Consider the following 20925-nt stretch of genomic DNA (forward strand, 5'->3'; position numbering starts at 1 on the left):
GCTGGATATAATGTCAGATCCATGCACCATTTTTATAACTTTATCCACATGTTATCTGCTGAGCTCTTAGAATAACCAAAATACCAATGACCAGGGGAAGAGTGTTTAAATCTGACAGGATTTAAAGCAGCTCACATGACAGTGCCCTCTTCCTAAAACTAGATTACTCTCTCTTCAGGACTACCAGCGAATGCGCCTTCTCCCCACTCTATCAGCATTGTACAAGCTGCCCGTCACCCCCAATGCACTGGTAGAAGTATCACTGTGGTTTTTTGAACTGTTAAATTGTGTAAGTGTGAAAGATATTTGTGACACAATGAAAGTGCTGGACTGAGGATGTATTGGGTTCAGAGCATCAGGGACTGAATGCTGAGGTGATGTGTTTGTGCATATGTCCAATTATTTGTGTAGGTATGGATGGCTAGAGGATTTTTCTATCTGTTGTAGGTAGGAAAAAAAACCCCATGGGGGCTATTCTTAGATCATAGTTATCTTTCTTAGGGTTATAGGCATGGGAACACCTGGTTAAGCTAAGAAGTTGCCAGTAAAAGAATGGAGCATCTCTTACTCACTGGAACTGACCTGCAGATCAGAAGTCTCAGTAGGTATAACCTCTCCCATAGAGCAAGGTGGTGCACAGGGTCACAACAACATTTCTTGGAGAATCTCCCACTTACTTGCAATCTGAAGTGTGTACAGAGTGGCACACATGCACATGCCTCTATGTGTGTGTGTGTGTGTGTGTATGAGCACTCTTCCTGATATCCCTGAAGCTGCTTCACATCTCTAACAGAGGCACCTGCTTAAAAGCCCAGGTAGAACCCAGCCTCTCACTGCTGCAGTGTTTGGCTGACCATCCTGCTGTGCCTGTAACCCTCATGAACTGTTATACAGTCACGTTTCTGCTTTCGGGATTTTACCATCACAGCTGCCAAAAGCTTTTAATAATGCTAATTTATCTTTTAACAACCTGTTTTATCCATTGTACAGCTGGGATAGCCGCAACACAGACATACCAAGCAATCCACCCTGGGTCATACAGTGAGTCGGTGGGAAAGACAGCAATAGAATCCATAAGTCCTGCATCCAAGTTCTCTAAGTGCCTTGACTAGTCCAGATTCCCTCCTTAACACCCTTGTCAGATTGTTTATAGGAGATGTATTCATATAGTCAGTAAGACATCAAAATTTTCTAATTATATCTAGTCATGTCAAATGACAATTATGCCCTTAGTTCAGTTTGCCAGACAATGCTTTACCAAAGAAGGTTTGCCAAAAATTTTTTGACCGAAGAAAGAGTAGGCATCTGTAGCATCTGCAGACTAGATCGTATAAAATGTCCCTGTGACAAGTCTGCCCTGTCTCCACGGAAAGTTTCAAGGTAAGTGGATGGGGTCCACAGGCTTTCAGGAAGAGGATGGTGCCACAGCATTCCTGCTGCCTCCAGTGCTCATTTCCAGAAGGGCACTCAATTTCTCAGCTCAGATTTTAAATCTGCTTTCAAGGCACCTGCACATTTTCACTCTGGATTTCTGTGCAGCAGCAAGTAGGGAGTTACAATTTCTGTTTTACAGTACTGACCAGCTGCCAGTCTGCAAGCCACCATCTGGTGTCACAAGAGGTAAGAACCTGATTTATTAATTCTTAGAGGGCAGAGAAAGATCCTTTTGGGTGAGATTTCTGGAAGGATCACTGTTTCACCCTATATTCAAACCTAATGTGATTACAGTAGAAGGTGATGGGGTGCCCAAGGTTTTCAAGTGGCTGTATTTGAAGTCTCTGACAACTGATGGCAGACCAGAAAATCCCCAGGGGGAAATTCTTCACTTCTGCTTAACTGACTTGACACGGATCAAGGCGTGCTTGCTTCCTGTCATTGCTACAGCAGTGGTAGAAACAGACCAAGATGAACACAGCAGGAAAAAGTGTGGAATTCTGAATTCTAGCTGAAAATGTATGAATTAATAAATCATCTGAGGATACAGACCTTCTAACTGCCTTTGTAAAATGCCAGAACTCTTTTAGACACCCATTTTCTTCCTCCAGACAAAAAAAAAAAATTACTTAATGAATAAAGAGGGAGTAACATTTACTGCTATAGCTAGAGAATTTTCAAGTGTATTTGGTTTAAATTTAGCTACCTATATGTTTAATAAATCCTCTGAAGAAATACTCTTTTTTTTTCTAAAAAAAGTTTTGAGAACTTACCTGTTCCTAGTTTTTTTTTAGTAAATATTTATTTCAGACCTTAATATAGGCTTGACAAATTCAAATTTCAATGCTTGAATTTTATTTCACCCAAGTCAGAACTTTGGGGCTCAAATTATTTAAATACTGTACTGAAGAATGACAAATGTATGCAACAAATTAAATTATGGCAGAATATTAAAATGCCACAAAGCCTGACCTTTTCTTTCAGTTGACAACTTCCATTAATTTCCCACTGCCTTTCTGGTACCATTACATTTAATAGGTAAATATCCCACAGGTTCAGTGTTTTACAAGACTGTAGGTTGCCTACACTACAGTTTTTCAGAAATGTTACTTCACTGTTCATCCTTCTAACAAAATGCCCTAAATGTATTTCCATTCCTAATAGCGATGTCTTAGTGAATCTTCCTCAGCAAATTCAGTCTTACCTTACAGATACAGTATTCTTAAAGAACCAAACCCACAGTTCTGAAAGATCACTACAAGTTGATTTTAAATGTTTGAAGACCTAGACTTCATCAAAGAAAACCTCTTATTTTCTAAGCTGACCTAATCTAGTTAGCTCATGTTAGATGTTCCAAATACTTAGAGCATTAAGAGAAACCAAGGCACAACCAATCTTTCAGAATAGATGTAAATCATCAGTTGCATGTTTTTCCTCCCCATTAGAGTCCTCTGCTGACGTGTCTTCAGTAAAGTGCAGACATGGCCTCTGGAGACTCTGAGATGGCTGTTTTTGGGGAGGCAGCTCCCTTTCTCCGAAAATCAGAGAAGGAAAGAATTGCGGCCCAGAACAAGCCTTTTGATGCCAAATCATCAGTCTTTGTGGCCCATCCTAAGGAATCCTTTGTGAAAGGGACAATCCAGAGCAAAGAATCAGGGAAGGTCACTGTCAAGACTGAAGGTGGAGAAGTGAGTGAAAAACAAGGCTGAAGGACACCGTTTGATTCCCACTCTGAGCTCTGAGCTGATATACATGGATCTTTCATTTCCTTGTCAGACCCTGACCGTGAAGGATGATCAAATCTTCCCTATGAACCCTCCCAAGTACGATAAAATTGAGGACATGGCCATGATGACCCACCTCCACGAACCTGCTGTGCTGTACAACCTCAAAGAGCGTTATGCAGCCTGGATGATCTACGTAAGTACCAGCAGCAGTCTTCCTCTGGGCAGCGAGGAGGAGATGCTCTGCCAGGGTAAGCGGAAGCCAACGTGATCTCTCCCTTCCTCACAGACCTATTCGGGTCTCTTCTGCGTCACCGTCAACCCCTACAAGTGGCTGCCGGTGTACAACCCGGAGGTGGTGTTGGCCTACCGAGGCAAGAAGCGCCAGGAGGCCCCTCCACACATCTTCTCCATCTCTGACAATGCCTATCAGTTCATGCTGACTGGTGAGTGATTGACCTCCCTCACAGCAATCTAAACCAAAAAGCCTCACTGATCTCAGTGGAGCATGTGACAAGCCACCTAAAAACACCACAGAGATGTTTGACTGAGAATTTTAATGTGATATGAAAGAATTAATTTCAAATGTAACTGACCCAAAAGCATGCATGGACTCAGCACTGTGTATTATTTGCACTTTATTGTATGAAAATGTACAGTCTCCCACTGCAGCAATAGTACTTGACTCAGTTTGCTACTTTTTTTCTCTTATAAGAAAGTAAAAGTCATTATTCTGTATAATCCACACAGTTAGGCAGTTTGATTAGAACTTGATGAGAACTATGTGAAGGGCAAGTAGAAGCACAGCTTGTCTCGGGACCACATGCCTCTGACATCTCTATGTATCCATTTGGGCTTATATTTACTACTGTTAGGACCAGGAAGTGAACTGAGTTAGTTTTGGACTTTCTAAAGAAGCCACAGCTTCCATTTACAGCTTTACTTCTCATTCAGCTCAGCGTTACCAGGTTTAACTGCTAAAATTATCTTTGATTCTGCCTCTTTCACAGATCGTGAGAACCAGTCGATCCTGATCACGTATGTACACCCCCTGCTCGGGTCCCTGCGGGGCTGCCCGGTGTCAGGGGACCTCCTGCCTGACCACACGCTCTCTGCTTCTCTCTCTGGTTTCACAGCGGAGAATCCGGTGCGGGGAAGACTGTGAACACAAAGCGTGTCATCCAGTACTTTGCAACAATTGCAGCGAGTGGGGAGAAGAAGAAAGAGGATCAGTCAGGCAAAATGCAGGTAAGTTAATAGATGCTGGCTTGGATTGATGCTTTTCTTTGTTCCTGATATGATTTTTGGAAATAATAACCAGGATTAATTATAATTCTGCAGGGAACGCTTGAGGATCAAATCATCAGCGCCAACCCGCTGCTGGAGGCCTTTGGAAATGCCAAGACTGTGAGGAACGACAACTCCTCACGCTTTGTAAGCTGTTGCTTTAGACAAAAATCCCTTCTCATTATTAGAGTAATGGTGGGCTAGTGGCATCCTCACATAAGGAAATGGCAATGAAATGCATCTAGGCTGAAATGCTTCTTTTACCCCTTAACAGGGCAAATTCATCAGAATCCACTTTGGGGCCACAGGCAAACTGGCTTCTGCTGACATAGAAACTTGTAAGACATTCTCCTGGCCCCTGGCCTGATCCCATTCCTTCCCAAATTCCCACCTGCATGCGTGTTCCCGTGCCTAACTCTTTCTACCTTCCTTGCTAGATCTGCTGGAGAAGTCCAGAGTCACTTTCCAGCTCAAGGCAGAAAGAAGCTACCACATATTTTATCAGATCACGTCCAACAAGAAGCCGGAGCTAATTGGTAGGAAGCATGACTGATCTTTTTAGAGGATGATCACTAAACAACATTCAACTACATTACAAAATAATAAAATTTAATCCATGAACCCATTTGTTTTCAGAAATGCTCCTCATCACCACCAACCCATATGACTACCCTTTTGTGAGTCAAGGTGAGATCAGTGTTCCCAGCATTGATGACAAGGAGGAGCTCATGGCTACAGATGTAAGTAACTTACAAAACAGGTCAACAGGCACAAGTCATACATTCACATAAAATGCAAATATTTCACTTTGCTGATTGCATTACCAGAGTGCCATTGACATCCTGGGCTTCACTGCTGATGAAAAGACCGCCATCTACAAGCTGACAGGGGCTGTCATGCACTATGGGAACCTGAAATTCAAGCAGAAACCAAGAGAAGAGCAGGCAGAGCCGGATGGCACAGAAGGTATTATGAAATTCAGTAATTAATCCTTCTGTAGGGCAGTATGGATGTGGAAGACAGCAAAAGTTCTTCTTTGTTGGACTTTAGGATCCCAAGGAAAACATTAAGCTGGAAAAGAACTGTCCCTTGTTCTCTTCTCAGTACATTAAGTTCCCTGATATCAGGATTTTTGTAACTTACGCAGTTCAAACTGTCCTTTATATGGTTCCAAGAAGTCAGAAGTGATGGATGTCCTTCTTTTAACATTATTAGTCATATCTCTGTTGGACTACGGCTTTCAATTGTGAAACAGCCAAGTAGATCAGCTCTCTTTCACCCTCATTTGCCAGACACTTGGGGAACTGTGGTGTGAGAGGTGTATTTGATTCCTCTCCTTTGTTGATGCAGGACTTACAACCCATGTCTGTAGCTCTCTGAGCTCTCTCATGGCTCCTCTTGCTAAAGGACAGGGCAGAAAGTGGGAAGTACCACAGGTAAAAGCATAAATCCCAGTGAGTTTTACTGAACCAAACCTCAGAAACCAAATTTCAAAAACCAAAACCAAATCTCAGAAAAGGTTGTAGACTCTGGATCTGAAAGAGAACAGACATCTCCTCTCTGTGTTCCACAGTAAATATTGGGTGTTTTTGATCACCTGAATGTAGAGTAGTACTAACTGTTGCTACTACAGCTCCTGAGTGATGCATGTACTACAAATATTCAGACTGGCAAGCTGCAGCTTTCAGTCTTCTGTCAGGAGATTTTTGAAAACATCATTACTTTCTACATTCTTCAGTGAATATTTTACAACATACATTCTTTTAGAAAAGTTCAATATGCATAAAGATGACTTTGATGTTACCAAGATTCCCTCTATGAGAGTCTTCCAAAAGATTTCAATGAATGGAAATCCGAACCCTGCGGTTCTTAGAGAATACTCCAGGAATTGAAGTCTATGTGACACTAAATTCTTCTTTTTTCCTATGTCTTTTCAGTTGCTGACAAAGCTGCTTACCTTATGGGCCTGAATTCAGCTGACATGCTCAAGGCCCTCTGCTACCCCAGAGTCAAAGTTGGCAATGAATATGTGACCAAGGGTCAAACTGCACAGCAGGTAACAAACATAGGGTAACCTGGAACCGTGTTTTGAATAAGATCCTTTTGATTCTTCTCTGCTCTGTATAGTGACTCCAGGCATTTACTTTTCTAATAGGTGCACAATGCTGTAGGTGCTCTTGCCAAGGCTGTCTATGAAAGGATGTTCTTGTGGATGGTTGTTCGTATCAACCAACAGCTGGATACGAAACAGCCCAGACAGTACTTCATTGGTGTCCTGGACATTGCTGGCTTTGAGATCTTTGATGTAAGTAACAAAGATCTGGTAAGAGCTATTTGGAAGTGACAACTGGATGTTATGATCACTCTGAGACATGTTTTTAAGGAAGATGTCATAACACCAAAAAATTATTTTCATCTATTTGCCGTTTTTTTCTTCATGAAGTAAAAAAATGACCTTTCAAAGGACTTTTCTTATTTCAAGATATGCAAATTCAAAAGTACAGAATAGTTCAATCAGAAAAAACTGTGGTTTAAATGATCAAGGACAAGACAGTGTAAAAACATGTGTATCATGATAGGCCTAAGTGTGGGGTTTTTCTCCCTGTAATTTGGCCTCAGATTAAACAGGAAATATATTTTATCTTCACATTTTTACCAATGAAAAAAAAATAATTGGGACAATTAATTTGATATATTTTTCTGTTTCATTACATAGACATAAAGCAGACTGAAGAAATGCATAGACTTGACAATGAAGCCAAGACAAATGCATTCTTTATTTTTAAAGGTTGTTTTGCAATTATTACTGCACCTTGCAATGATGGTCCTTTCTTATTTTATTTCCAGTTTAACAGCTTTGAGCAGCTGTGCATCAACTTCACCAATGAAAAACTGCAACAGTTCTTCAACCACCACATGTTCGTCCTGGAGCAGGAGGAGTACAAGAAGGAGGGAATTGAATGGACGTTCATTGACTTTGGGATGGACCTGGCTGCTTGCATTGAGCTCATTGAGAAGGTATCCTTCCTGTTCAAATGCATTACTTGCGTGGAAATTCTGTAATTACTTGGTCTATTTTTTCAAAGGTATCTTCTAGGTGCATGTCCAAATATTCAGCTTTTGTTACTCAAAATACTTTGCTCTGTACTTTATTTTATCTGTCAAGTGAGACAAGAAGGAGATTTCACACAGCTTTATGGCTGTACCCATCTCTTTTCAAGTGCCAAAAGATTGTTAAACTCCCAGTAAGACTTCTCCCAAAACAGCTAGCATCAATTTCCAGGTCAGTGTGTCCTCCTCACTTTTCAGCTCTGACAGACTTGTGCTTGTGCAGCAGAATAGATATATCTTTGTAAAATTAATATAGAAGATGGACACACATAACTGTCAGCACACAGTTGCACTTACATGTGCATCCTTTGACTGACAATGAGAAGGTATTCGCACTGCACATAAGATGAAAAGTTCAGGGGCTGGCAGGATGATAAGTAGTTAGAATCACAGAATCGCAGAACTGCTGAGGTTTGAAGGCAGCTCTGGAGATCGCTTAGTCCAACCCACTTGGTCAAGGCAGGATCAGCTAGAACATGTTGCTCAGGACCAAGTCCAGTTGGAATCTGAATACCTCCAAGGATGGAGACTCCACAGATATTCTGGGGAACCTGTTCCAAATTTTGACCACCCCCACAGTAAAGAAGCTTTTTTCTTCTAAACATAATTCTTTTAAACAAAATGGAATTTTGTGTATTTCAATTCATACCACTGATAAGCCTCTAGCTCTGTCTTCTTTATCCCTTCCCATTAGATATTTTTGTACATTGGTAAGCTCCCCCAGAGCCTTCTCTTTTCCAGGATGAACAGTCCCACATATCTCAACTTCTCCTTGTAAGTCAGATGTTCCTGTAATTTAAATATCTTTGTGGACTGTCAGTGGGCTCACTGGACTATGCTTATGTTTCTCTTGTATTGGGGAGCCAAGAACTGCACACAACACTCCAGATGTTTCTCAGCAGAGCTGAGTAGAGGGGAAGGATCACTTCCCTTGAGGTGCTGCCAACACTCTTAATGCAGCCCAGAATGAGTTGTCTGCATTTGCCACAAGGGTGGATTGTTGGCTCAGGTTCAATTTGTCTAAGACATCTCTGTGCGTGTTCAGTCCCTCTGGATAAGGAGGTAGTGCTCTGATTTTATAAAGCATGTTCTCAACACAAGCTAAATGAATTTCCATTAATCTTTATGATTCATTTGGTGTCAAAAAATGTAAGTGTCAATATGTTTAATCTCAGTTTCCAGCAGAAAATATAATTGAATAATAATATTTTCTGATATGTATCTCAGTCTATGTTCCACTACTCTGCCTAGGTGAATGTCATTATTGCTCTGAAAACTAAGTTACAATTGGTTACCTTTGTTCATTTGTCCAGCCCATGGGCATCTTCTCCATCCTGGAAGAGGAGTGCATGTTCCCCAAGGCAACTGACACCTCTTTCAAGAACAAGCTCTATGATCAGCATCTGGGCAAGTCTGGCAACTTCCAGAAGCCCAAGCCTACTAAAGGCAAGACTGAAGCCCACTTCTCCTTGATACACTATGCTGGTACAGTGGACTACAACATCACTGGCTGGCTTGAGAAGAACAAAGACCCCCTGAATGAAACTGTCATCGGGTTGTACCAGAAGTCATCTGTGAAGACACTGGCCTTACTCTTTGCCAACTATGGTGGAGCAGAAGCAGGTTGGTTCTATGCATCAAATATTTTCACTGATGTATGCTTAGAAAAAGGAATTGCAAAAGGCAAAAGCAAAAATGTAAAACCTGTTTTATTTATTTTTAATTTTACAGAGGCTAGTGCTGGCAAGAAAGGCGGCAAGAAGAAAGGTTCTTCTTTCCAGACTGTCTCAGCTCTTTTCCGGGTACAGTGTTCACTATTTCTTCCAAGATGAGTAGTAAACCAGCCATTTAAAATGGCTTGTCTTTTTTTGTCTTAGTTGTGTTAAAAGACCTTGAAGTTCTTGGGACATATTTTGCTAGGAATAAATCCAGTTATCTATTTATGTTCCATTCCACTGACTGCATAACTTTTATTTTGTTCACTTATCCACTTGTCCTAGGAAGATGTTTCCAGATGGAAGAATGCCATACAAAAAACTTCTAAAGTATATCAGATTTCCTTCAGATGCCCACCTCTGTCTTTGGAACCTTTTATTGGCCTTTAACAACATTTTGCCCACTGGTCTGGACGATGACCTGTTTGACCCATTTATATCTCTAGTTTTTCTCCATGATTCAGGGATCAATTTCTTATAGTTGAAATAACACCAATCCTTGGATTACGAATTTTTAAGACCTCAGATACTCGACACTTTGTCATAACCAGGTCTTGCTGCCTGGCTGCTCCATACACTTCTGCCAGATGAAATATCTAGTCTCTCCTGAGGTTATTTGTTAACATATTCATTCTTCATTTAGGACTCCCTTCTTGATATAACCTAATTTCTTCTACAGATCTGCTGTCATATGATTCTTGATCAGCTGACAGCCTCTAGCCAATGCTCTGTAATAGGAAATGAGCATGTGTGTATATGCCCCAAGAAAAATAATCATAGCTATAGTACCTTAGCCTTTCAAGTGGGAAATTATTGCCAGAATGCACCATTCAAAAATAATGCAATAAGCCTATGTTTAAAGATCATAAGAGTTTAAGAGGTAACTTTATAGGTGAAATATTATTTGCTGCATTTGGGTTGCATTTCTGTTATATTTTGAAACTTTCTTCCGCTATCCCTCTTGTTTAGACATGTTAGTGTTTAGACATCTGAATGTTTTGGCTGCTCAATTTTTGTACTCTGAGATGTCCTCTGGAGGTACCTGCTTCCCTTCACTAATTATAGGCAATAATTATTTATATATAAGTATCCAGATATTAATTACAAAACAAGGCTGGAATTCATCTCACCTTATTCTCATTCTACATTACAAGATAAACATGGAATCTAGACATATAAAACTCAGCTTGTCATTTTTGTTCCTTTTACTTTCAGTAGGGAAAACACTTGTTCTATGTAGTGTGCTCCATATGACCCATCTTAAATGCATACTGTAGTATGCTTCAAACTGCTTCATAGAAGTACCAGTTTCTCTCTCTGGGTACATCCAATGGAAGATAGATATAATTTCTAATGAAGACATTCTACTAGAGTCAGTGAAATGTATTAAAATTGTATGTTTAAGAGTACAATATTTCTTACAGATTAATCAGAATAACTTTATAGTTAAATTAATAACAGTAAAAACCTGTGGAAAGTTAGAAAAATTGGTGCAGGAGGCTTCAGTTCATGATTCTGCAAGTTATTTTTTGTCTGATATGTCATTATCTCATTTCAGAGTGTTTGATGCTTATAGTGGAAATTACATTTGCTAATATAAACTTTTGTTAATGACTCTCCCAGGAAAACTTAAACAAGCTGATGACCAATCTGAGAAGCACCCACCCCCATTTTGTACGCTGCATCATCCCAAACGAAACAAAAACACCCGGTAAGAGTCTCACATATATAAGGTTTTCAGTATGGTGCAGCACTTCCCCTCTATTACAGAATATAGTATATATTTGTGCTCTGAATTTCTAGGTGCCATGGAGCACGAACTGGTGCTTCACCAGCTGCGGTGTAACGGCGTACTAGAAGGGATCAGAATTTGCAGGAAAGGATTTCCCAACAGAGTACTGTATGCAGATTTTAAACAGAGGTCAGACTTCTTCCCCTTATTGGATCATTTTGTCCATCCTGAGTAGCTTGTGAAATTTAAATTTCACCTATGGTGACTAAAGCCTTCTCTAAAGTTTATGGTTTGCACTGCTGTTATGTTCTCAACATTTCTTAGACTCTTTCTTACAGCATACCAGACAATTGGTCTCAACAACAGACCTCTTTATATTAATAGAATCATAGAATAATTTAGGATGGAAAAGACCCTTAAGTTCATTGAGTCCAATGCAAGTCTTTCATATTTCTCTCCCAGATACAAAGTATTAAATGCAAGTGCTATCCCAGAGGGACAGTTCATTGACAGCAAGAAGGCTTGTGAGAAACTTCTTGGATCGATTGATATAGACCATACGCAATACAAATTTGGTCACACCAAGGTACAAGAACCGTTTGTTTCAAGTACTATGTGTTTTTGGTTTGCACGACTTGAGAATGATACTCAGATTCTTCAGATAGTATGTGAAATGATCAAATAGTGTATTTAAAAGAAATCAGCTAAATACTTACTGAGTCAACACTTGAACAGAATGGAAATTCTTTGCCATACTATGATTTAAGTAAGGGTTAATTAAGAGTTCCTAGTTTAAGACAAAACTAGATTAAAAGAATCAAGAGTTAATAAAAACAAAGGCAAAATATCTGGCTACTATAGTTCCTCATATGCAAGTAACTGGAAGCTTGGAGACATAAAAAAGGGCCTATTACTATATAGATTCTTTGTGCTTTTGTTCTTTCTCTTAACTTCTCATATTATCTGCCATGATGGAGAGGGTACTGGGTACACTGAACAACAAGCACATACACTAGACCTATTTTCATGCTCTTACCTAAGGTGTTCTTCAAAGCTGGGCTGGTAGGCTTGTTGGAAGAGATGAGGGATGAGAAGCTGGCACAGCTCATCACCCGCACGCAGGCCAGGTGCAGGGGCTTCCTGATGAGAGTGGAGTACCAGAGAATGGTGGAGAGGAGGTAGGCATTTCTTCAAATCAGGTTCAGTGTATTTCACTTACTGTGTCATCATGGTCTAAATGTTTAATATTAATTTGACTTACCTTTCAGAGAGTCTATTTTCTGCATCCAGTACAACATCCGTGCGTTTATGAATGTGAAGCATTGGCCCTGGATGAAGCTGTTCTTCAAAATCAAGCCCTTGCTGAAGAGTGCAGAATCTGAGAAAGAGATGGCCAACATGAAACAAGAATTTGAGAAAACCAAGGAAGAGCTTGCAAAATCTGAGGCAAAGAGGAAGGAACTGGAGGAGAAAATGGTGAAACTAGTGCAGGAGAAAAATGACCTGCAGCTCCAAGTGCAGGCTGTGAGTACTTACTACCAGTGTGCATCATCCTAACTGAACTGTGACTATCAGGCTGATCTTTACAATTACATTTTGAAAAGACACACAGAAGCTACAATTTAATTCAATTAAATTGTATTTCATTAAGTAGTGCTCTTGAAAATATAACTAGCTTCAATAAGCACAGTCAGGAGGCTGTAGTCAAGATACTGTATGGATGAAACTTTTCTGTGGTATATGCTGAGGTCTCTAGCATTTACATTCAGTTAAAGTGCATCAAAGCAATCAAGCAACTTTACTTTTATTAGTATAATTCTTCTATTATTTTTTTCATACCTCTCCAAAACTGAGTACGCCTATCCTTATACACACATGATTAAGAATTCTTAAGAGGTTAAGAGGACATTTCTTTCCTCCCTTTATTCTCCAATCAAACAAGATAACTTGTTTCTTTCCTGTGTAAGTGGAGGCATAGCTGTTACTACGTTAACATGTTGTAATACTGAACTGAGAGGAAATAGAAATTAATCGTTACATAAAATTTATGGTACATCTGTGGTGTTGCGATGTTATGGTTTCTAAATTAAATCATCCACTGAATAGAAAAGACTAAATCCTCAAAATAATGCTATGTAGTGTATGTGACATGCAGGAAAATTTACATGCCCCCTTTTTAAAGAATCTTGAACTGAAAAAAGATGAAAAAATCCACTCACTGCTGAAATTATATATATATATTTTAAATTATTTATGCTAGACTGAAACTTGAGACAAAATATAACGAATACCACAGGACCTCTGTTAAAAAAATAGCCTAGAGACAACTTTTCCAGCAACTCATTTTCTTCTTAGATGATGAGGATCTCACAGAGAAAAGCCTAAGCTGCTAAATACTGAGTATTTTGGGGCTGTAGTGATGAGAATGTAAATCAGAAACAGTTGTTCCAGAAAAAAAGAAACACAGCAATAATGTGAGCATAACTGTGACTTTGGTATTTATATGTATCTTGACATACAGTTATCACTCAGGACTTCATAAATGTGGCATATATTCCTATGATTAAATCCAAATTTATGTACTTTGTTCTAATGTTTGATTTTATGGGATAATATTGGTTTCTATATCTTGCACAAATATTTAAATACTTGGGCATTCATGTATATTGAACATTTGGTTTAATCTTTCAAAACTGGAGGTTTCAAACCCAACAATATAAAAGCAGTTCTATATTATTTTTCGTTCTGTTGGAATATAAATCAAATTTTAACTACAAAATTGCTATACAAGACTCTAAACTATGAAGACAAGCACATTGATATTGCCTCAAAAAACATGTCCCTAAAAACAATATTTTCCCACCAGGAAGCTGACGCTTTGGCTGATGCTGAGGAGAGATGTGACCAGCTCATCAAAACCAAAATCCAGCTGGAGGCCAAAGTTAAAGAAGTGACTGAAAGGGCTGAGGATGAAGAAGAAATTAATGCTGAGCTGACAGCCAAGAAGAGAAAACTGGAGGATGAATGTTCAGAGCTGAAGAAAGATATTGATGACCTTGAGTTAACACTAGCCAAAGTTGAGAAGGAAAAGCATGCTACAGAAAACAAGGTATGAGGCAGATGTCACTCTCACTCCAGAAAAAGCCTCTGTTCTGTCATACTGTATAAAGTTTCAGATAACAATTTTTAATCTACATTTGCTCTCTTCTTCCTAAAGGTGAAAAACCTGACAGAGGAGATGGCAGCTCTGGATGAGACCATTGTGAAGCTGACAAAAGAGAAGAAAGCCCTCCAAGAGGCCCATCAGCAGACACTGGATGACCTGCAGGCAGAAGAGGACAAAGTCAATACGCTGACCAAAGCTAAGACCAAGCTGGAGCAGCAAGTGGACGATGTAAGCACACAGGCATACAGCAAGACCAGAACAGGTATGGAGTTAAACCGGACTGGCAGAGCACTGGCGGTCCTGTTTGTTTTAGCTGGAAGGGTCCCTGGAGCAAGAGAAGAAACTGCGCATGGACCTTGAGAGAGCTAAGAGGAAGCTCGAAGGAGACCTGAAGCTGGCCCATGACAGCATAATGGATTTGGAGAATGATAAGCAGCAGCTGGACGAGAAACTGAAGAAGTGAGTGTGTCTGTGGGCCACCCGAATGCTGGTCTGGTGTGCTTTTGTCTTTGAGCTCTGACACGGTTTGCTTTGCCCCAAGGAAAGACTTTGAAATCAGCCAGATCCAGAGCAAAATCGAGGATGAGCAACTTCTGGGCATCCAGTTACAGAAGAAGATCAAGGAGCTGCAGGCAAGTCTCTGTCCCTTCCCCTCTCTCCCCCAGTCTCAGGTCGGGTAGGAGGAGGCCGTGGGTGTGAAGGGCCCCTAATGTCCCCCAGGCTCGTATTGAGGAACTGGAGGAGGAAATTGAGGCAGAGCGAACCTCTCGGGCAAAAGCAGAGAAGCATCGGGCTGACCTCTCGAGGGAGCTGGAGGAGATCAGCGAGCGCCTGGAAGAGGCAGGAGGGGCAACAGCAGCTCAGATCGAGATGAACAAGAAGCGTGAGGCAGAATTTCAGAAGATGCGCCGTGACCTTGAAGAGGCCACGCTGCAGCACGAAGCCACGGCTGCCACCCTACGGAAGAAGCATGCGGACAGCACAGCTGAGCTCGGGGAGCAGATCGACAACCTGCAACGAGTGAAGCAGAAGCTGGAGAAGGAGAAGAGTGAGCTGAAGATGGAGATTGACGACTTGGCCAGTAACATGGAATCTGTCTCCAAAGCCAAGGTACACAGAGCTGTGTTAGAAATTTGAAAATGAAGTAATTGTAGTTAATCTTATCTTATTTAACTATTACCAGATTATATTATATCTTTTTTCTCCAAATCTAATGTATAGAACTGTGGGTGTATGTACATACTCCACCGATATGTAAGCTACATCTTTTGGACCCATTTTCCTGCAGTAACTAAGGCAGATAAAGATATTGACTTTATTTTCCAATGTGTGCTTGACACCTAGGCAAACCTGGAGAAGATGTGCCGCACTCTGGAAGACCAATTAAGTGAATACAAAACAAAGGAGGAGCAGAATCAACGCATGATCAGTGATCTCAGTGCTCAAAGAGCTCGTCTACAGACAGAATCTGGTACAGTGCTTCCATCTATAGTTTGGAAAAGGGAAAACCCACAAAGTGACTTTCTTGACTGTTAAAATATTTTCTTAATTGAAAACTTTTCCAGGTGAATATGCACGCCAGGTAGAGGAAAAAGATGCTTTAATTTCTCAGCTGTCTAGAGGCAAACAGGCTTTCACCCAGCAGATTGAAGAATTGAAGCGGCAGCTAGAGGAAGAGATGAAGGTGAAGATATTTCATGTTATATATGACATATATATTTTACATAATATTGATTTTGGTGAAGTGTTAAAGATGATATAACTAAAAGGTGATCTAATTTAAAGTTCAAAACACCCAATTAGATCATGAGACCTCGGCCTTGTCAGTGCATGACTTTCAGCTTTTTGCAGTATGACAGATATTGGCTTTTATTTTTTTTCATGTAGTCAGTACATCAATATTTCTCTGAGATATCTTCTAGTGTCTAAATGCAGTAAGAGAAAATTTCCCGGGATACATCTATTCCTTATTGCAATCTTTTTTACCACCAGGCCAAGAACGCCCTGGCCCACGCCTTGCAGTCTGCTCGCCACGACTGTGACCTGCTCCGCGAGCAATATGAGGAGGAGCAGGAGGCCAAGGGGGAGCTGCAGCGCGCCCTGTCCAAGGCCAACAGCGAAGTGGCCCAGTGGAGAACCAAATACGAGACAGACGCTATTCAGCGCACGGAGGAGCTGGAGGAGGCCAAGTATGTGGGAAGCAGGTTGTCGAATGGCTGGAGAAGACAGAGGCTGTCAAGGGAAACTGGAGCCTCTTAGATTGTGTTAGGACAGGGGTGGGATGAAGACAGGGATACAGTGGCTTTGTGGTAGAGGGATGAGAGAGAGAGAGGAAAAATATGCTGTGGAAGAAGTGTAGATTGGAGGGACAAACACAGCCTTTAGGGCTAGAGGTGCCAAGACAGGCCAAATACTCAGTAGGTGCTAGGACAAAGAAGTGACAGAGCCTTTACGCTGCATGCAGTCTCGGAACAGAAAAAACACTGTGAAAAGCATTGGGTTCACAGCCCCAGAAGTGGTGAACAGCCCTCTCGTGAAAATTGGCTCCCCTCTAAACTCTAACTGGAGCTGTGCTTGTCTCCTGCCAGGAAGAAGCTGGCACAGCGCCTGCAGGATGCAGAGGAGCACGTTGAAGCTGTGAATGCCAAATGTGCTTCCCTGGAAAAGACAAAGCAGAGGCTGCAGAATGAAGTGGAGGACCTGATGATTGACGTGGAGCGATCAAATGCTGCGTGCGCAGCTCTGGACAAGAAGCAGAAGAACTTTGACAAGGTCTTTTGGGCACCAGCCCTGGGGCTCCTGGGCAGAGCTTCCCCTTCTGATTGCCACCTCCATACTCACGCCCCGTTTCTCTTCAGATCCTGGCAGAGTGGAAGCAGAAGTACGAGGAAACGCAGGCTGAGCTGGAAGCCTCCCAGAAGGAGTCTCGCTCTCTCAGCACGGAGCTGTTTAAGATGAAGAATGCCTATGAGGAGTCCTTGGACCACCTGGAAACGCTGAAGCGTGAGAACAAGAACTTGCAGCGTAAGTCCCTGGCCCTCTGCTCCTGGCAGGGCTTTCTCACTCCCCAGCACCACATGGGTCTGTGCCTGCAGGTTGGCAAAGATACCGGCCACCTTGTTGTGTCAGGGCCGTTCCCATTCGGCTCTGTGCCTGATCTTGACATTGGACTTTGTTCCCACAGAGGAGATTTCTGACCTCACGGAGCAGATTGCAGAGGGAGGGAAGGCGATTCATGAGCTGGAGAAAATCAAGAAGCAGATTGAGCAGGAGAAATCTGAAATTCAGGCTGCTCTAGAGGAAGCTGAGGTACATGCCCACAATCACTGATGTCTATGCTAAGAATAGGATCAATGGGGAAATAAGGTTAAAAAGTCCTTGGTCCCTCACTGCTCTGGCTGTGGAGTGCAGCCTGATGAGATTTCGTGAAATATTACATAATCACCTAGAAAGGAAGAAGTAGTTTTATGGACGTTACATATGTTTGTATTCACCTGTCCAGGCCTCCCTAGAACATGAGGAAGGGAAGATCCTGCGCCTCCAACTTGAGCTCAACCAGGTGAAGTCTGAGATCGACAGGAAGATCGCAGAGAAAGATGAGGAGATTGACCAGCTGAAGAGAAACCACCTCCGAGTCGTGGAGTCCTTGCAGAGCAGCCTGGACGCTGAGATCAGGAGCAGGAATGAAGCCCTGCGGCTGAAGAAGAAAATGGAGGGAGACCTGAATGAAATGGAGATCCAGCTGAGCCATGCCAACCGCGTGGCTGCAGAGGCACAAAAGAACCTGAGAAACACACAGGCCGTGCTCAAGGTCCGTTCAGCAGTGCTACAGAGAGGGAAAGGACATCCCTGATGCTTTTGGCCCCCAAGTGCACGCTGTCGTCCTGTAATTTCTGTTGCCTGTTTTACAGGATACGCAGATACACTTGGACGATGCTCTCAGGACACAGGAGGACCTGAAGGAGCAGGTGGCCATGGTGGAGCGCAGAGCAAACCTGCTGCAGGCTGAAATTGAGGAGCTGCGGGCAGCCCTGGAGCAGACGGAGCGGTCGAGGAAAGTGGCTGAGCAGGAGCTTCTGGATGCAAGTGAGCGTGTGCAGCTCCTCCATACCCAGGTAAGGGCCTGATGCAAAGGCAGCTGTGCTGACTCTTGACAAACACAGGGGGCTGCTATACATCAGAGGATGGGTAGGATGATGGTCTAGAATGGCCTGTCTGCTGCTGTCCACCTGAGAGGACATGCTCAGAGCCCATCACCTGATCCTGCAACTGACATTTTTTAAACAGCCATTTTAAAAAGATTTCCATATTTTCAATTGCAAGCTTGGAGTGAAGACTTGGCTTAGGCTGTGGGTTTGGTTTTGCAGGCCTCAGAATACAAGTCTTGCTACCTCTCTTTGCACAGAACACCAGCCTGATCAACACCAAGAAGAAGCTGGAAACAGACATTGCCCAAATTCAGGGTGAAATGGAGGATACGATCCAGGAAGCCCGCAATGCTGAAGAGAAGGCCAAGAAGGCCATCACGGATGTGAGTTGGGGGCTCCTTTCACTGCTTGAGAGAAGTGCCTTCTCCCTCTGACTGCCTCCAGCCCCAAAATGGCTTTGACCTTTTTCTCTCCTCAGGCAGCCATGATGGCAGAAGAGCTGAAGAAGGAGCAAGACACCAGCGCCCACCTGGAGAGGATGAAGAAGAACCTGGACCAGACGGTGAAGGACCTGCAGCACCGTCTGGATGAGGCCGAGCAGTTGGCGCTGAAGGGAGGCAAGAAACAAATCCAGAAGCTGGAGGCCAGAGTGCGTAGGGCTGGTATTCGTGCATGAGTGAACATGTCACGTACGTAAGCAGCAGGGAAGCTCCAAAGACGGGCTTCTCATTGCAGGTGCGGGAGCTGGAAGGGGAGGTCGATGCCGAGCAGAAGCGCAGCGCTGAAGCCGTGAAGGGAATGCGCAAGTACGAGAGGAGGGTGAAGGAGCTGACCTATCAGGTGAGGCAGGAGGCCTCCTTGGGCTGACACACCCTCTTGCAGAAAATAAAATTTTTTGCACTTGTTTGCCATGGGGAATTGCTAACTCCTATGTTGGGGATTCTAATTAACTCTCCTGTTTGCCAACTGCTTTAGTCTGAGGAAGACCGGAAGAATATTCTCCGGCTCCAGGATCTGGTGGACAAGCTGCAAATGAAGGTGAAATCCTACAAGAGACAATCTGAAGAGGCCGTAAGTATCACTCTGTGTGTTTGGCAAGAAACACTTTCCAAGTGGGTAGCATGGTCACTGAGGAAATGAGCATAAGAAACTTGGAAAGTGCCAGTGGACAACAATGGAGGGCTTCAAGTTCTTTGAAACGCTTATAAATCAGCCTAGCCTTCGAGAATGAAATCAATGAGCGAATGAGAAGGCTAACGAGGAGGGCAAGTGCACATAACATTTTTTTGCATTAGGACAAACAACAAAGTAGACTGTAAGAGGGAGTTCTTATTAACAATACTGACATTTTATTAAGATGTTCTGAAAAGAACATATTTTCAGAATTTTAAAATCCATATAGCTATCTTTACAAAAGATGCCTGTGACCCCTGAAATTCAGAGTAGCGTGCTAGTTAAGTGGAAGCAAAGGGCCTGCCAAAAGCCCAGAATTCTGTGCCCTTCAGCAGATGGAGAAGGTGTTGGAAGTACGCTCCCAAGACACATTGTGCACTGCATTTAGAACTGTGCAAGGAGCCTTTGCCTTTTTCTGGGCATGCAGCAATCGAGGGTGGACTGAGGGAAGTCCTGCAGCTTTCCTTCATGGGAAGCATGACTTCTTTGCTGCTGCAAAGAGTCCAGTACTGACAAGGGCTTCTGGACTTGGATAAGAGGATTTGTGAGAAGGGCACTGAGGAGATCTCATGGACTCACTGTCTCACAAATTCCTAACCCTATCTCAGGGTCTGCAGAGGTAGCTGGGCATTTAATTCCAGAGCTAACAGAACCTGATTTCCAGATGCCCACTTTGTTTCCTTCTCACGTTCCAGAGCACAATTATGTTCAAACCCTATTGTGCTCTGTTTATAACAGGTCTTCTAAAAAGGGGAGGATGAGGAGGTCTGTGTGAGGCTTACGTGTAAGCAGGGATGGGTGGGAGATGGAGGTCTGTGCCTTCCCCCAGGGAAGAGCCGCAGCCCCGCGAGGCCGAGGCGCAGGAGGAGTGAAACCCCTGCCCTGGGCTCCTCACCACCAACTCCCTCTCCCTGCACAGGAGGAGCTGTCCAATGTCAACCTCTCCAAATTCCGCAAGATCCAGCACGAGCTGGAGGAAGCCGAGGAGCGGGCTGACATTGCAGAGTCGCAAGTCAACAAGCTCCGAGCAAAGAGCCGGGAGTTTCATAGGAAGATAGAAGAGGAGGAGTGAGGATGTCATGAGGCAGCAAAGTGACCTGAGGGATGCACAGAATGTGAACCCTCTGTTGCTTTCTTCTGCAATGAGTCTTTGTACCCACCTCAATGTCTAGAGAATAAAGACTGTAGATTTCTCTGCATACACACGATAATAAGTGCCTTTTTCTTTTTTTTTTTTTTTTTTTTTTTTTTTTTCTATTTTTTTTTCTTTTTCTTTTCCTTCTGTTTAAATTTGGGATATTGCATTGGAGAACAATTTTTCTTACTTTTCCTGTCTGGGGGAAGGGAGAAACTAATACAGACTCTGGACTGAGGACCCACAAATTTAGAGCAGAGGCTGGCCATTCCTGTGGAGACTACTGATAGTCCAGCCGGT

The 20925-nt window shown here is 42.6% G+C and overlaps 1 protein-coding gene across 3 annotated transcripts; it reads left to right on the top strand.

Annotated features, from left to right (window-relative positions):
• Positions 1-2915: 2915 nt before the first annotated feature.
• Positions 2916-20679, top strand: LOC104356479 (myosin heavy chain, skeletal muscle, adult). Of its 3 annotated transcripts, XM_042802604.1 has the most exons (39): positions 2916-3122; positions 3211-3354; positions 3448-3604; positions 4169-4196; positions 4295-4406; positions 4500-4592; positions 4720-4783; positions 4883-4981; positions 5082-5185; positions 5273-5411; positions 6383-6501; positions 6601-6750; positions 7293-7463; positions 8870-9179; positions 9228-9253; positions 9317-9358; positions 10895-10982; positions 11075-11192; positions 11466-11589; positions 12045-12181; positions 12272-12527; positions 13870-14112; positions 14221-14397; positions 14483-14628; positions 14711-14801; positions 14890-15279; positions 15514-15640; positions 15735-15853; positions 16162-16358; positions 16758-16941; positions 17028-17193; positions 17354-17478; positions 17672-17980; positions 18081-18284; positions 18575-18700; positions 18796-18966; positions 19053-19157; positions 19293-19388; positions 20410-20679. In XM_042802604.1, exons 1-39 carry the CDS (start codon positions 2916-2918, stop codon positions 20560-20562), a joined length of 5817 nt encoding a protein of 1938 aa, XP_042658538.1. In that variant the 3' UTR covers positions 20563-20679. The 3 variants fall into 3 exon arrangements, with proteins under 3 accessions (XP_042658538.1, XP_042658537.1, XP_042658536.1); XM_042802603.1 differs by lacking the exon at positions 9228-9253 and having other exon boundaries at positions 8870-9183; positions 9295-9358; XM_042802602.1 differs by lacking the exon at positions 9228-9253 and having other exon boundaries at positions 9288-9358.
• The last annotated feature ends 246 nt before the right edge of the window (positions 20680-20925 follow it).

Source organism: Tyto alba, unplaced genomic scaffold, assembly GCF_018691265.1.
Source record: "Tyto alba isolate M040663 unplaced genomic scaffold, T.alba_DEE_v4.0 Super-Scaffold_39, whole genome shotgun sequence".
Taxonomy (NCBI): Eukaryota; Metazoa; Chordata; class Aves; order Strigiformes; family Tytonidae; genus Tyto; species Tyto alba.